The sequence below is a fragment of the Bombus affinis genome, chromosome 11 (assembly GCF_024516045.1).
Source record: "Bombus affinis isolate iyBomAffi1 chromosome 11, iyBomAffi1.2, whole genome shotgun sequence".
Lineage (NCBI taxonomy): Eukaryota > Metazoa > Arthropoda > Insecta > Hymenoptera > Apidae > Bombus > Bombus affinis.
In genome coordinates this window covers 2,226,887-2,245,244 of record NC_066354.1, presented here as the reverse complement: position 1 = coordinate 2,245,244, position 18,358 = coordinate 2,226,887, and the positions used below count along the sequence as shown (strand labels likewise).

At 42.8% G+C, this 18,358-nt stretch overlaps 1 protein-coding gene across 6 annotated transcripts in view; it reads right to left on the bottom strand.

The window, feature by feature from the left end:
* Positions 1-18,358, bottom strand: part of LOC126922340 (homeobox protein homothorax) — a 500,699-nt gene that overhangs the window by 264,972 nt on the left and 217,369 nt on the right. For all 6 annotated transcript variants that reach the window (XM_050734824.1, XM_050734825.1, XM_050734826.1 and 3 more), the window contains exon 8: positions 14,375-14,383. In XM_050734824.1, coding sequence (XP_050590781.1) covers positions 14,375-14,383 — 9 coding nt within the window. The remainder of the gene's footprint in view (positions 1-14,374; positions 14,384-18,358) is intronic.

Below are 18,358 nucleotides of genomic sequence, written 5' to 3'. Positions count from 1 at the left end.
TATCGATTCCATTGGTTCCCTGCACGTTTCCTTGGAAGAGTTTACTGGTGAGAAATACTGGGTCAATAAGTTGCTTGCTTCGACTTCACCTTACTTAATAGAAACTTCAATCTTGTCATTATTATCAGATAATTTAGTAGTTATTTCAGAGAGAAAGAGAGAGAGAGTAACAAGAAGAACCATTTAACTCCAATAAAACGCGAAATGCAACGAAGAATAACGTGATCTTCTGTCGTTTAACGATCTGCTACAAAGCTGGAAGTTTTTAACGCGAATCGCCGCACTTCGTTAGCGTATCGCGAGAAGGGACGACGCTCATTATCCGTGACTGACCTTAAAGACTCACTGCGATTATCTTGCCACGGCAACGTCGTGTCACTTGGGCGACGTGTGTTGCACGTGCATGAATCATTATGCCGAACGGGTCACGGGACTCTGTTCAAAGCGACACTTTCCACCAATCTTCAGACTTATATTATTTACGGTTTATCGCTGTGCCTAATATATGCATTGCTACCAGCATATCTCTCGACGCCATTGTAGTTGTTGCGGACACGTCGTTTGTTCACGCGTTGAGATCCTACGTGGTTGAAGTCCCCCGCTTTACCTCGACTGAATTCTCGGCGATCAATCGGCCAACCGTTTCATAATTTTCTATTATTCCATACCGTTATCGGTGCCTAACGAGTACATGCGGCAAGCTTCAACGCAATAATTCAGAAAGAAGATAGGAGAGGGTAGAATTACATGAATCGAGGCCGATTAAGCGGCGACAGAACGTCCGCGAATGGCCGACGTTCCCTGTTTTTTCCATCCTTCGTCTCCTCCTTCGCCTTCCTGTCTCGCGTGAGAGACCTCGAGACAGCGGATCGTGTCCGGTGCAATTATCCCCCTTCAGGCCGGCGGGGCCGTTCCGTTCCCTGGTCAGTTCGTTCGTTCGTTCGACCAGGTCTTTGCAGAGAGGTGAACGCGAGCCGAGTGTGCTCGCCTATCGGAAGACAGCGAGCCAGTGGCGAGCATAGTGTGCACAGCTCGTCGGACAGCCACACGGCATTCCCTATTCCTCGCGCGGACGGCCATCGACAAAGCGAAACGTCTCATGAAATATTACACGGTGAGAATTTACGCGTACCAGCGGCCTTCCCTTTGATCAGAACCCGAGGAAATCGTCCGTTCCGGTCCCGAGGGGAACGTGGACCCCGAGCCACACGATGCAACAACATCGTCGTCGTCTGTATCGATTCGTTTACTCTCTTCTCTCCTTTTTTATTCCATCATCGTCGCGTGCTCCCTTTCCTCCCGTCCTCGTTCGTTTCATGCGATTTTCGCGCTTCTTCCACACTACACGCCTTTTGTGTCGCTCTCATCCCTTTGCGTTACCACTTTCTCTTCTCACTCTCTCTCTCTCTCTCTCTCTCCCTCTCTGTCTCTCTTTCTCTCCCGCATCCGTGTCCGTGGACACGATCATACCTTATGTACAGCACGCCACCGTCATCCGCAGGGCGGACACTCGTTCGTTTGGTATTCGACGCGCTGACCACTCGCTACTTTCGTGTGGATCTGCGCGCTTCCCTCATCCCAACCACTTCGTATATATACGTGCCCGTCGTACCGTGGTCCACAGCTACGAGAGAATTCGCCTCTCGCCTCGATCCGACCGGCTGGGATCTACGTACGTGCCGTGCACCGAGGAAAACGTTTTTACAAGCCCGCTGAGAACCTTGGACCGAGGGAATATATACATTTACTTGGACGCCGAGGTGGGTTAGTCGCGTAATTATCGACGTAGCTTTGTCCCAGGTCGTGGACTAATTGCAATTATTACGATTTCTTCACACGTTCTCCAGAAGAGAAATTTATTTTTAACGAAAAAAAGGATTCTTGAACTCTTAATCGCATCCAGAGGACGCTTTGGGCATAAACAGTTTCATAATTTCACTTTCAAGTAACGTCAAAAGATTTGGTGATCTTCTATTTTCCATTTTACAGTTACAATTTATAGGTTTAAGTCTAAATCTTTTCTTAAGGTACTTTGGAAGCTCATTAACCGAGTTTTATTTTCTTTACTATAATCATGGAGGTTTATTTTTCTATATTTTTTGCATTCTTTTCTTTGATCAGCATACATATAGTTTTTATCCGTGTTTTAGGAGGACGTGGATCAAAGTCTAGTTCGCCAATGAATCGATACTTATACAACAGTATTGGATTATTGTCGAAGATTGAAATTCAGAGTGGATATTGGAATCTGACTCTTTGACATTTTTAAGGTAGCGTTTAGGGGACAATATGAAGAACTCAAGTATTTAGATACATAAGTAACGCCGTGCAAAATTACAATTATCGTTTCTGAATCGAATCTGCTGTGCACCTATAAATATAATTTATAGGAATTTGAACGGGTCGATCGAATCGATCGTAACTCAAACGTTTACGACCGCCCCGTCCGATTCCTAGTCGCTCTGCGTAGCAATAAATTTTTCCTGCCATCCGATCGCTTGTTTATTTAAGCCGATCGCGAGCTGGAAATTAGCAGACTCATTAGAGTAATTTTCGTGCTTTTTTCCGACATAGAAATCGAAACTCTTTTTTCATCTTAACTGCAACCAAACAAATTTTCATCTCTGTATTAAACATATTTCCATTATATGTACAATTAATTATGAAAAAGTATTTAAATGTTTGTACAAATATCTTTTTTGTATTAACAAAAACTGCTTGAATCTTTATGGAACGGAATGAAGTATGTATCTACAGTTGCAAGAATATTAGATATAATAATTATCACACATATTCAACTTATAACCGAAACTCTGCTCTTTATTGTACCAAATATCCAAATCTCCAAGCGAAGAGCATGCGACAAGATATCCACATGCATATGCCTTTTCTATCAAAAAAAAAAAAAAAAAAAAAAAAAAAAAATTGCTCCGATCTATATAGAACCAAAGCAAATACCCATAGCAAAGATATTAAGGCAATCCATCGGAGACACTCAATTTCTAATTAGAATTCTTCATCCATTGTTCCACCAAATAATTAAATGTCCAAACAAAGATTAATCAATCAAACTCCCGTTCAGACAAAACCGACGGAAAAACGAACCTGGCCACGATGATATCACAACTCACTCTCCACGGCAACGTTATGCGTTACCGATAAGCGTGAATTTATCTACAGCAAAGAGCGGCTGCGATTCCAACTAGAACGTCATAGGAATATGATAATCGCGCCACTAAATTCTCCGTCCCGTTCGCTCTTTCATCGGGCAATTTACAATAACCGGCGGGAACACGATAAATCGCGTGACGTCGGCCAATAACACAAGCCCACGAATCTCCGGCGCGTTTACACGCCTCGGCCGGCGTGCACCGGGCCGCTTGGTTGCGTACTCTTGGACCAGATTCTGTGACTTTGCGAGGACACGAAGCAGTTGATCGGGGTCCAACAGCTTATTAAGTTGCAAGACGCGTTCGAACCGCGATACCGGCGGTCCGCGATCTACTACGCGAACACCGCGACGGATGTCGTTAAACCGGTCGTCTGGCTATACGCTGCCTTTTCGGGTTTATGTTCCGCCGCGTGGCCGGATAAACGGTGCTAATTGTACGATAAATCGTCCGCTGAGTAACCCTTTCCCACCCCTTCCACGTGTGGATGCTACATGGGTAAGGAGGACCAGGTTGGGTACTCGCGATAAGAAAGTCGTTAATTCCTTTATGGATAATGGAACCGATAGTGCGTTGCAAGCACTGTGCACCATTTTAGAGCAATCGTGGAGACGCGCGATTGGAGGACGTGGTCGGTCGAGCTGCAAGAACGAGGCGGATCGAGACCTCCATGAGAGAATGGAAGGGTTGTAAAGAGACAGAGAAGAGTTCTCGAGATGAGAAAGATTTATGCGGTGTTTTTATAGAAATATTTATCGTATGCTTCTAATGTTTGTAATTTAGAAATCGACTGAACCGTAGCACAGGTTACGGGATCAGAAGCTTCTACAATTTCCTTTTCTCTTTAATTGCAACAGTGGAATCGTGGAAGAAATTTACAAGATCTGAGATATTATAAGCTATTATTCGTACCCTATGTTTTATGGCATTTATAGCGTAAAATATATACTGAATGCAAATTAACAATTCTAAAATTAAATTACTTGATTCAAATTTATCTTAAATTGTTGTGATCATCTATGACCTATTGACTCCAATTGAGGATTCAAAATTGCGAGAAAATGAGTTGCCTAAGAGTGTAAGAGCTGAAAGAAATTCTCATCAAGACCATATTACCCGGAAGACTGCGAATTTGCATAAATATGAACTTCGCCTGTCTCCAACCTTCCCTTCCAATCATACATCGATAGACGATCGTATTGCACACCTGTCTGACATTTACGAATCGAGTTGCACTTGCATTCACTCAGCCACGACACATCAATCAACTGTAATTGCGATCGTTAGGCAACATAAAATTTCGCGACACGATTTGACATGGTCTTTAGAAAGGACCAAGTTTCCGACACGATCCAGCTCGAGTCCCGTTACAAAGGGTACCGAATCGACGAGGTAACCCGCATTGTTTCAACCCACGCCCTCCGAATGAACGCATTCGTGGTTAGGCAAAACAAGAATCGATCGATTCGACACAAGGCGGAAGACGGTCAGAGGAACCTCGAGTAACCATGGCCAAAACGACGGATGGTGTTCGCCCCCTCTCCCCATAAATCATATTAATAAACCTCACTGGCTTACTGCATACGTTCTATTCAGCGGCGGATAGTCTACCTTCCACCTCTTTGAACAGCCATTTTCGTTAAATACATTTTATTTTGTCTTCCTTCTTCTTCCAACCCGACGCTACGATGTACGATTCAATCTTAAATGTAACATGTTCTAAATAAATATGAGAGTTACGTATCTGTACGCTACATTCATTTTTGAAAAACATGTACTTCGTTTTTGCACTTGTACTACTTGCCCGTCGATCTCCTTAATTGTAACAGCTATAACGTGTATTTGAAACTATGTTTTCAGGGACCAAAAAAAGTCAACTTAAGAAACTGTAAAAATTTCAACCTGCCACTTAAAAATTTGAACGCAACCATATTAGAAATGATTCGGTTCAAAGGCCTCCGATTCTAACCCCCCCGAATCGTCTCACGGATCTCAAGTTTCCTTGACCATTGAAGCCCTTTTACGCGAGAACGGTCGCTGGAAAAAGCGCTATCTGGCGCGGCGGAGTCGCGCGTGAACGGCTGTCAGGAATTCCAGCGGGAACGGTATCAGCTGCGGCGATTCCAGGATCACCGGCGATCTCGGACGAGCCGTGCACCATTCAAGATCGATCACCGATAAAGCCGGGCTCGGGACATTCCGCTCGGTAGCGGCCTCGAAAATCTGCGTCCGTTGGCGCGGAATGAAGCGATGCATCTTTCGAGCGAGACGGCCGATGCCGCACGAAATCCAGGGAAGACGCAGAAAAAGCCGGAGCACAGAGACGGTACCAGCTTGAAAAAGAGAGTGGTCACGGGAGTAGAGAGGAATAAAGACAAGAATACAGAAGCAAGGAGGCAAAAGAGAGAGAACAGAGAGAAAGACAGGGGAGAGGATCGCCGGGGCCAACGGTGGGATGCTTGATGGCGCGATAGTTCCCTAAAGACGGATGGTAGCCGAGTCATGATCGTTGAAAGTTATGCGTACGTTCTTGCCTCAGCTCGGACCAGAGCGGAGCAACTGGCACGGACACGGCTTCCGTCTCTTTCGTAGCCAGATATTATCCTCTTGTAATCGCAGCCCCCGCGAAATGCCACGAACGCGGAGCAATCGTGCCGCGGACGAGGGGACCGGACGATGAGAGCTCCGTCGATCTCTTTTATACACTGTAGATATACGTGCGAGCATCCACCCAGAGAACTGATCCTCAAATATGCCCAATTAGCCCGGGCTGACATAATAAGTAGATAAACAACTCTAAATCCTCTCGCGCGGTGAGATCACAGGCGCGAAGTTTTTCTGAGGGTATCCGGTCTCCGTGACAAGAACAGACCACAAGGTGCTTTCTCTACTCTCTCGTTCTCGTTTCTCTATTTCTCTCAAGGTAGAGATCCCTGTTCTTTCTTTGTTTGGTTGCAGCGTTCAGCTGGTTGGTTGGGTCGCCTCGTGTCTCTTTGTGCCAGGGCGACGGTACTACTTTAGGGTCGATTTAGTCACCCGTCCGTCAAGAACGTTCCGGTTTTTCGCGGCGGTTCCACTCGTTTTGCCGGTAAATCGTGCCGCTGGAACTGTTCTTCTCCTGGGCCAGGCATGCCGATCGGACGGCCGACACGGAGGGCCTAGAGGGGGTCGGAGATTTATCGGGGAACAGGGCAGCCGCCACCGGTGTCCTGTCAAATTTGAAGTCCGATCGGACCGGTGATTATCGCGCTCGCGAACGGGTTTCGCGTTTCTCTTTTTTCCGCTCTGATCGCGAGGTTTGTCCGCACTTTGCGATCGACGAAAGATGGGCCTGATACGAGCGAAAATAAAACGTTGAAAAATTAACAAAGTGGAATTAATTTCGTACAAAAGGTCGAAAGTAATATATATTGTTTGTATCCTAGGTTAGAAACGTAAAAAGTCTTGAATCTTGGTGTCCTTTGACTTCTAAACCGTACATCCTTAACTCTTCGCAACTTTATTGCGCTGTTAATACACTTTACTTTTGTTCTATATTGGTACCCGGAAATGTATAAAAAACACCGGCATACGTAGGTATAGTCTGAGAGTCATAGCTTTGACATCAGCTTTGCACTGCGTGATAGTTGAATAAATTATAAAGACTGCAATATTGTTACTATTCCTATAATATCGCCAGAGGACTGTCCTTCGATGAACGACGTCATCTTCGGAAGAATTGTTAAAGTAAACCCTAGGACGCAACGAAGCGCTAGGGTTATCCTCTCGTATGTAGAAATAACATTTAAAGAGAATGTCTTGGACGATTTGAAAGTAAAATCTGTTGAAAACGAGCCGGTTATTCTTACGTGAACGTCCATGAGAAAGATCGGTGATTACGTTCCTCAACCAATAATTAACGTTTTTAACAGCCTCCGGCTATCGAATGTCCGCACTTGTTTGATTTTCATAAGTTGTCGACTAGGTGTGCGCGAAAAAAAGAATTGTATCCTATCGTTCGAGGATCGTGAGCGGTTGATTCGTATGCGAACGTGTTCTTCTAATGAAATGCTTCTATCGTTTCTGGTTGCTCAACTTAAGCGCCGTTCGCTCCCCAGCCCCGGCAAATAAACAACCTTAATGACGAACAACGTGTGACCATGCTAATGGGAAATTAAATCCGCGAATCGTTGGTACGAGGCTCTGGAAGAGGCTCGTGATTAATTTCGCGACTCGCGCATCACGAGCCTTGATCAATGGTAATTTATTCAAAGAACATATTGTTCGACACTAATCCTTCGACCGCGTCGCTTTTCAATGGGTGTCTAATGTAATTTGGAACTCTCAAATTTAATGGATTCCTGTCACGGAGCAAAAATATGTACACCCCTGTCCCTTTATTCTTTTACAAGAATAAACTCCGTATCTTACATGTATCGCGCATTAATGCACAATAATATATCTTATCGAATTCATTCATTTAGAAATGAAACCATTAAAACAAACGGTGGCAAGTATTTTCTTTTTATTAATTAACTTGTGCTTTTCATTAGGAACGAAATCAGTATCGTAAAGCAATATCTGCATGAACCAGAATCAATCCAGTTTCAATCGAAAATTAATTTCTCAAATACTGCATATCGCAAACTGATTCACAATCGATAAAATAATCGTATTTCCTTCAAAGTAGAGTCACCATCTTCCGCCATATCGAATAGCGAAGAATGATGTAAACGAAGTATTCGAATTGAGTCACGTTATCGTTGCGCGATTAAACGCGATCGCGCGTGCTATACGCGCAAATCGAGGCAAGTTATTACGGTTAATCTATGCCAACCTCTCTCGACAACGAATCGGCGTGGTTCGTCGGTCTCCACCGTTTCGATGGCTTCGACGCCAGTTGAATCGTAATGTCGGCCCCCTTCGAGTGTCAGGCCCCTTTCGCACGGCATACGGTAATACGGGCGTAGATTTAATAATGGAATGCTTAGCGGATCTCGAGCTAACGCGTTGTAATTTTTGGAGAGGAGAGAGCAACATGGGAGGGATGACTACGTGAGTAGCATGTGTGAGGAGTGTCGACGCGAGACAACCCCCTGGAAAACCCTCGACGGGCACGTAATCTATTTGTTGAGCGACCGCAACTTCGTTCGCCCGGGAAAGATGCGTACGTCCCAGCGGGGACGCCAGAGGAAGACAGACACGAAAATTGGAACCATTTCGCACTTTTTTCGACGTTCAAAATTGCTGTTTCATATTTCTTATAGAAAAGTAATAGATTTCATTTTATCGAAGATCTTTTGTTCTTGCAAAATGCTTCGACTTTCTATTTACGCTTCGAGAAGGTATCGTTATTTCGAATATCTTAATCTTCTATAGAGCTGATTGGTAGCTGAAGGATTAGAAACTGTTAGATTTTTTACCTATCTTTTAGTTCTTTTGAACTCTAGATATTTTTGAAAGTATATTATTTTCATTTGAGATTATCTTATATTACATATGTATTTTAATATTATATTTTTTAATGGCTATAGCATTGTTTATTGACTATCGAAATAAACTTACCTATTTTTTATTTCGAGCGCCACAGTGCTATTTTGTCCGATTTAAAATTTCTCATTTTGAGATTTCATTTGACTAAAGTCCCGTAGGTATATTACATACATATATTCCAACTATAGAGGTTATTAATTACTCGCTTTAAAGAACCATGTTCGTGTCAAAAGCATCTCAGAAACTTCCCTTCGATTGAACCAAATTTCTCGATACCTTTATCGCCTACTAAATATTGCAATGCGGGCGAAGGCGAGTTCTTGCGATCGTTTCGAGCATAAGCGAAGCAAACAGTCGTTTAAGGGACCGTTCAGGGCATCGGGAAACTCCGCGATGCCTCGAAACTCGTAAGAATCACTATTAGGGACAAATCCGGCGGGGACCGAGCGATAGGAACGTGAAGGAAAATCCCCGCTACGAACAACGTTAACCGTCTCGTATCCATTCCTGGCCGATGTAAAACCGACTTTAATACTGTCGTATTTCCGCTCGTAAGAATCTCTGTATCTCGGTGCCGTTCACCGAGCTGTTGCGGTCTGCCGTTCCATCAGATCCGAACGTCTCAGAAGAGGCGTCCATCCGTTCGAATACCTTTCGAAGAACCTTATTGTCGTGCGAATTTATGGCCACTTTTTAAAGCCGTAAATCAAAAGACGTTTTCATGATTTTCAAAGTCTTCATCCAAGAATTATAATACGGCGTTAATAAGGAGTTAATTATTTTCAATCTCGAAGGCACCGCAAAAAACATGATGTTAAAACGATGTTTTAAGTAATCCACGTCTGCCCCTTTCGTAGTTCTTATTACCAACATCAACTGTGAATAATTTTGAGAAACACCAGTTCTTATTATCCGAATTACCAAACAATCGGTAATTAATTACCAAATATAATAATCAGATTAAACCGGATTGTTGGTTAATCTTCGACGCGTAGATTTATACTGAAGCAGGAAATTTTACGAGTTTCTAGGTGGAAGGGTAAAGAAGAGAGGCGGAGGATCGGAAGCTATTACCGAATAAAGTTTTACATACGTCGAGCACCAAGTAGATTTGCATTCTAATTATTGCATGATCTGACAAACAGACGGCTATTATCCGACCCAGCTCGAGGTATCGTGAAAGGACAAGAAAGCACGAGAGACGAACGGAGAAGATGAGGATAGACTGAGGTGTCGAAGAACGCTGACGGGTATATGCGAGCCCGTATTCGAGGTAAAAAGAGGCAAGCACACACACACACATTCTCTCTCTCTCTCCCTCTAGCGAGTATAGGATACTTATCTTATCGGTGGGCCGATGGTCCTTCCCAAAAATCATTCCCATTACGTCAGGCTCGATCGAAGCCCGGTAGCCAATAAATACGTGCCCGCACCACGGGATTAACCGCGTGCCCATAAAATTTAATTTTCCTCATTTACCCTGGCTACTGAATTTTTTAATTAACCCCACCATCCCATCCTGGATCCTGGGCCACTTCCTTAGCTACCCGGCTACCCTTATGCAGATTTTATTGCACGTTAAAGTAATACTATGTATCGGTTTGTATCTTTTGAAGAAAGTGGTAATACAGTAGACGTAAAGTGGAGATTCGTCGGTTACGCAGGTGTCTTCGAAAACGACGATCCCGGGGAGGAAAGTACTTATGAACATGATTATGCCATGTTGACCGTGAACGCGCCTGAATGGAGTTTTAACGTCGATTCAGGTTGTTATCCCGTGTACATAATGTCAGCATTTTTCAAATTGCCTTCTGCTTCAGATGGCCTCAAGTGTTCCGCTTATCGGCTCAGATTGCTCATTCCAATGCGAATTATGCGTCGCTAAACGCTTCGATTCGTTGGCTTACTGATAAGCTGACCATACATACAGAATCAATTTCTTTCACCCTTGTTTTATAGCGCTCGATGTGTTAACGCTTGGTACACGATATTGCTATTAGCATGAATGAAAATGAGGGTGCTTGTATCGTTTATGTTTGCATAAAGAAGAAACTTTCGGTTGAAGTTAAATTTAAATAGAAAAAGGTTGAATACAAACTATAAAAAGAAGCAATAATGAAAAATACTTTCCTCGAATTAATTCTATGGAATGGAGCGTAGTTTCCACGAGATTCTCAGAGGGCAAGACTCTCGTGCAGCTTTCCCAGGATCATTAACATCAACACCTGAGATGGTCTTTTAATTATCCTTGGAGTGACGGGATGATCGAGTCGCGAGCGATTCGACACAATGCAGACGAGCTCGCGCTGGCATCGATCTAACCTGTCGCTCCCACAAGGGACACGCGGGACCCGTTAATGAATACTTAGAAGCATGGCCCGTAATTACACTTAAACGCGCCACATGGCGAGCGTATTTCGCGCTGATTGCCGCATATGTCTGTCAAAGAGACTCGATCAGAACGGTGAGAAGATCGTGGAACGCACAATGCTGGACATTATGCGATTCAGACGCGGGGCAGCGTGCTTTAAAAATTAAGTCTCGTCGCTACTAACGTCGTTCTGCCTGATCTTCGTTCTCTTTTCCTTTCTTCATTACTCATCTTCTGCTTTCTTTCGTTCTATCTTTTCCTCTATCCTTTTCTTTTCGCCGCGTATCTCATCCTTCCTACGCTGCACGTGTGTGCAACGCGGCCAGGGATCGTAAAAAAATGCAACTAATTAACGACCAAAAAGTCGGGCCAGCGCGAATGTTTTTTGCGCGGTTCAAGAAGCACGAGAGACTTAAGTCAACGCTTCGAACCTTCTCCGGATCTCTCCTCCTTTCAGCCGCTTGTACATCATCTTTCGACGTGTACGCTGATCAGATTCGATCGATGACCCTTCTTCGTTACCGATTTGTAGTTCGATATTCGTGTAAAACAGGTGTGAAATTTTCAAGTTTTCGGTCATTCGTTCCTTCGCGATTTTACTCGTTTTAATGACAAGCAAAAATAATCGAAATATACGACGATTAGAAGATTTATCATCATAGAACGAGGATGATTCCTTATAAAGTAAAGACTAAAATAAGGTCAAGGGATTTATAACTCGCAGATTGTGCCAGGACTTGTCCTTTTTCCACACACTTGCCGTCGCAAAATTATTACCCACGCAATCCCCTTTTCTATTCTTCGAGATTACCCGCGGCACCGCGTCATCGTTATCCGGCTCGTTTCACCGACTGAATAATACAATGCATAAATATTTATAGGCGACCACGTTCCTGGGTACCACCTTTAGCCATTTATATATTAATTACTTCACGCGACCGCGCAATGAGTCTGATATACGACCGAATAAATAATCCGCGATAATTCGTGACTCGAGGGCGTTTCTTCCCCGAAGAAGCGCGAATGTCGCGTAGACGACGCGTCGAACATGCCATATTGTGCTCGTAGGAACGTTTAAAGCATAAATATTCATGGATAAAAATTCATCGACGTCAGAGATTCGACGTATCGTTATTAAAGTACGGCATCAATGGAACTGCTCTTTCTTACCGAAGCATCGAAAGACGCCACGAGTGGAAACTTGGTATACTCGGCGAATATACTTTGTGATCGACGCGCACGGGTCGATGGTAAAAAAATATGACGGCAAAACTACACGTTACTATAACGAAGAATGCGCCAGCCGATCTGTCGCATACATATTTATAGGAATCGATTCGGGCCCGTACACATTTTACAGTTTACATATTAATTACATCGTTAAGGATTCCACGGTACAGCGCGACGCACGGTAGATTACGCTTTTGATATACGATTTAGTAAAATTAGCATTCAACCGCGATGCTGACGAGCGCGACCGATACCACACGCGTCTGAAAAACCTATTTATAAATGCGGCGAAACCGGCCGGGAAACGGGCCAGGCGACAAAAATCGTGTAACCAAAGTCGATGGAATGATCGAAATCGAGAAGTTGCGTGTGGCGGCGATTGAAATATTCAGCATAAATATGAAATTCTGTCAGGGATTTCAAATATTTGGAATCTGTAGAAATCATCTAATTCTGGAATATAACAGAAATTAGAAGTAAATTATCGACACCATCTGAAATGAAATTGAAATCGGAACAATATATACTTTATTAAGATGATATGAAATAAAATTGGGAAATTAAAGGCATATGAATCCATCGGTATAACAAAATACGAAACCCCAAGCTTGTAGACCGAAACGCACACGAAATTACAGTCGAGAATTATTATGAAAAAAAAAAAAAAAATGGTGTGGAAACGAGCTCGGTCACGGTTCGATTCTCTAACGAGAATCGCGTAGAAATGAAAACGTAACGTTGGCGGAGGCGATCGCGGATCACGACAGATCTCGGAACGCGCGATCCGCCTCGGTTGCAATCTAATTAATCTAATTAAGCCGCCGGAGCGGCTCGTTACCGCGGCGCGCGCCGTATGTGCCAACACAGAACCGAGTTGAAGAAACGCTCCGCGAAAGACCATCGGTACACGACATGGATCGCTTCACGATCGTTCTAGTACAGCCACTGTCATTCCTTTGAAATACTTGAAATTTTGTTATTTGGTACTAATTATACCATTGCCATTGAACTAGCCATGTTCGCGTTTGAAGATACTATTAACCCCTTAACTTACAAATACGGGCATAGCCCGTATAACGATGATCGGGCCAAACGTAAATATTACGGGCATAGCCTGTAGTAGGTGATCGGACCAAACGTGAATTTTCGAACGTAAATCGTAGGTTAAGGGGTTAATGGAAACGTATTGACAATGAAAAGATTTTGTAGATTAAGAAATTGAAAATGATCTATTTGCAATGCTACTTGCAGATTTGATAATGTTATTTAGTTGTAGTCTATCGCTTTTACTTCTTGCTATGTTCATTTAACATGTAATAAGCATATGGTTACCGTTAGTAATGAATAATAAATACCTAAAATTCTATTGCACATTTTTAGTCGCGTTACTTGTGGCATACCACTAGACTCATCATTATATTTTCCCCCATTTCGTATACTCTTGACGTATGAGATAGATTCTTTGATATTATAATTCAATTTAATCGAAGTTCAATAGAAATTCAAGTTGGCCATACTGAAGCTAATTCCTTGGTGCGTTCTATTTCTAGATTTTAACTAACTCATATATCAAGACGTAGGTATATTATCATATTATGGAGATATGATATAGCGCAATTATAAACAGCCTCGAATTTTACCAATTAGTATAAACCAGTCGCGAGAATATGTTGAATTTGTCTCAGATAGTAATGGTTAAAGATATCTTAAAGTTTTTAAGAGCATAATTATCAATAAAAATACTCGTATACATTTCAAAATAACAATACGTGAAAAATTCACGACACCGACGTCGAAGTATCGGTAAGATAGCGATGGCCGCGATTAAATCGTTCGAGCGACTAGTTTCGTCAAACGAGGTATTTCATCGAGCAGGCGGCATGAAAACCTGCGTGGCCGACTGAGTTGCAAGAGTTACAAGTGTAAAGAATAACTTTGTTAATTACGATCATTAAAGTGCGTGAACGGCAATTGCACAGATGGATTTCCGCAAGGATCAATCCGGTCATGTCGAGTTTACGGACGATCCTTGATCACGAGAAAGAGAGCGAAGAACAAAGAAGAAACCGGAATGACGAAGGAGTAGAATAGAAATGAATAGAAAGAAGAAAGAATTCACTTGTCCACTTACCCGTGACGTCTGAAACAAAAGAAAGGGAGAAGCTTTAGTCGAATTTTCATTTTCCACGATGATTATATATAAAAATTACATTCACTCATCGTGCTCTATTTTTTCTACAACAAAATGCCAATTATATATTTCTCATAATAATGTACCAACGTTCGTCGTTTTAGCAATTTTAAATAACTCTCGCCGCTTCTCTCTTTCTCGATCACTGTCAAGAGGTGAAAAGTCACCCGTTGAACGACGTTACGCGAGAAGACGGAAAGGAAGATAGAGCGATGCATAAATGGGAAAACTGACAGAATGCACGGCTAATTCCGAGCTAATTGCCTTCTTGGCGCTAAAGAGCGTTTCACGACGAAAAACTGACTTTCCGTGGCTCCGTGGAAAAGGGGATTAAGAGCGCGAATGGCATTCTTCTCTTCACGGTGTGCCGCGCCATACGACCGCGAGGATAAAAGTCGCAATTACCCGGTGTGCCGTCGTTCCCGACCTCGGCTCTTGTAAAAATGCGAAAATCCGTTCCTTCGCCTTTTGTTGCGTTTAATTGAAACGTACGACGGAAGGCGAGCCGTCGATTCGCCTGTTTTTCCAGCGACAAGAAAGCAATAGAGCGGAGGAATAGAAGCGAGGAAGAAGGCAGATAGAACAAGACGGAGGGAAAGGAATTGCAATCGAGCCGAGATGCCATTGGAATGGAAGCTCGCAGCTTTTAATCGCGAAGATAATCGAGGTCTCCAGCGATTAGCCAACACGATAATTCGATCTGATGATCGTTGCCGATCGTCATCGTGATACTGAACGATTACAAAATGAGCGCGACCGTGCTCGATCGTACAACACAGTAATATAAAGAGCGACAAATTACAAGCGTGCAAGTTTCACGGACGGCTGACGTCGTGCTCCGCTTCTTTTCTATTGTTACGATGACTGCGTTCACGCGAAATAACCCCATAAATTATGCCGATTGAAAGAAATACATAAGCTATGAAATGTCTCTGGTTGTTGACAGATGATTGACGAAGGAAAGAGACGTTGAGCAATATCGTTGAATAAGGATGAAGTACAAGAATTAATTATTTGCCTTGTCTGGAAACACTGAAGAGATAATTGTTGAAGTGGTCTTTGATATTCGTGGCATTGTTTGACACGACTAATTTACATTCTTTCATTTAGTACTCAATATCTTTGAATCACAGATAACCCACAACTTGGATCTTTAAAATTTTAAACTACTGCATTTTAATTCACATTTTATATTTTAGTCGGCTATCAGTGGTGATTAGCGGTATATAGAATACCATTAAAAATGAATATTTGAAAATTAAATAACCCCTTAATAAAATCTAATGTAATTTTTTACAACCCAAAGATGCAACAGTTGAAGCTGAAACAATTTCACAAAATGAATTCTTCCCTCTTTCCGCAACAACTCCAACCCTTCTCACATCGACTGGAAGATTCAACCCTCTACCCTTGACAACCGATCAAGCGTCTGTACTACTTGTACCCAGAACCATCGCCCATTTCATGGACGAACAGCGTCGATAGTCATGTCTGCTTTACATAACCTAGAAGCCGGAGCGGTCACTCATAATTCCTCGAGATAATCTCTGCGTGGGCAGGATACGCGACCTCCCCCTGGCCCATGACGACTATCTACGCTCCTCTATCTCTATTTATTATTCCTAGGCGGCAGGCGCGACTTGGCGTCTCCGCGCGAGCCAGCGAGAGATAGTATGCTGGAGAAACGGGTCCGGGAACAGGCGAGAGAGCGACGAGTGTGCGTTCTGCCGCCGCCGTTGCGCTGCTCTCCCGCGCGCCATTTACATATGTTGCAGTCGCGTTCGGAGGAGCGAGAGAAAGAGCGGCGAATTTTTCGCGGCCGTAACCGTACCTCGAATCGTGTTCGAGCTGACTAACCCATTAGCGCCTCGGCTGCCGATCGACACGGCGAATCGATCGATAAAGGCGCCGGCAACCGTTTCCTGCTGATGCCACGAAGTTACTCAAGGGATAACCACGATCAACCACGATAGGTATTGTAGAATGGATTCGTGTATAGCTCTCTGTAACGCGGATTCGCATAACGCATCGAACACATCGTGACAATGTTCGTGAAATACGATTGCTAACCGTGTGCGAGGTGTCAGGTAAATTTAAGACAATATTTTACTCGTTATACTCATCAGGTAATTAGATCTAATGATTTATAGTTATATTGGTATGGCTGGTATAAAGATGTAGTTTGTATAACGCGTGGCATATGTTCTCAACGTTGTACGACGATCTGCTAGATTTCAATTTATCAGAAGAAATATTTTTAGATTTTCCGGGGTGATCGTAATAGAGAAAGTTCTGATTGAAATTTTATACTGATGAAGTTGGAGGATGTAGCATTGAATTATTAGGTGATCGTGAACGGAGCGGGACAGATGTGTTACGGTTTGAATTGAATTTGAGCGTATTGGAAACGTGTTGAAGTAAGACAAAGATTGAGACAAAGTTGCGAGTGATACTGTAGTATAAAAATAATCTCGAGTTAGACCTACTATTAACTGTAATTCCTTACATGCAAGTAGCGTCAGTTTAAATCAAATTTAATTTCATTGTGGTCTGCTTTCGTGAATAAATATTTTAGCTGAATAGAAATGTACGTTATGATGTATGTTATGCTATTTGTGTCCTTCGAAACATTTAACTCGTATATTTATTTATTTTGTATCAATACACTAATGGTAAATTTATGTTAAATTTAATCTACCTATACGTGATAAGCGCGAAAGTAAAATTCGCAGAAGTAATTTAACAAAAATATCGACTGTTTCCAGCGTTAATTATACCACGCCACGAACCAACGGTTAATTAAAGCCAGTAAAAGAACAAAAACGTTAAGATAGCACGTTATCGCTAGAATAAATTGGCGCGATAATTCGTGTTGTCTAGAAACGACCAAACGAGCCGGAGTGTAAAAGGTGTACAACACGAAGAGAGATCAACGTCTTAAATATAGGGAAAAATTATGGTGACAAGTCGGGGGTGAAAATTGGCAGCGCGTCTATAAAACGGCGCGCGGATCCGAATAGTCTCCGCGATGAATGACACGATGACACGGAACGAGCGCAATAAATTCGACGATAATCGTTCCAACGTTGCCAAAAGACAGACCCCGCCTGAGCACCGCGATGGTCGCCGACGTATTCACGAGTCTTCTTCGACCGACCGTTTCGAAATCGTCGTTGAAATCGTTGAACGAGGTCGATCCCTGGAATCCGCCTCCTCCCGTCTTCCTCGAGTATCGAGTCGCTTCTGGCACCCACGAACGTCCTCGTCGACTATATTTTCCACCACGAATCGAGATTTTCAAATTTACGAAGATTTTTAAAGCTTCTATGTGGGAAGTACTCGCGCTCGTAAAATCGTAGCAAGCAATTTTGCAGCAAGTATCTAGGAGTCTGTAGTATTTAGATATAATATTTTTCTTTGGTCTTCGAAGCTAGGAAATTGTTCTTGCCGTAAAATATTTGTAATTGATAGTTTTATAGTCGGATAGATACTGTTAACTCTTTGATAGTGTAATAAAATGACGAAGAATTCGAAATTGTTGATGCAGAAGATAATTACCCTGAAATTTTTCTGCGTTTCTGGTAACAGAGAGAAAGAATACGTACCTCCAACTTTTCATAGGAAATAAATATTAATAATTACACAGAGTGATACGATGTAAAAATAGTATTCGATAGCTCGAGTGACGCTATTAAACAAAGTAGTAAACGTCATCAGGCCCGAGCCAGCCGTATTCTCCAGAAAGGATTCGACTTTACTCAGATCATTCTTACCATCGTCTTAACAGAAATGGACAGAAATTTCCAACTCCATACTTATCGATGCATCGAAACAACCATGGCGAGGACATTTTCCCCAACGTATAAACGATCGATGAGGTGCAATTAAAGGATCGAATGGCGTGATTCGATGGTCCGTGGAATC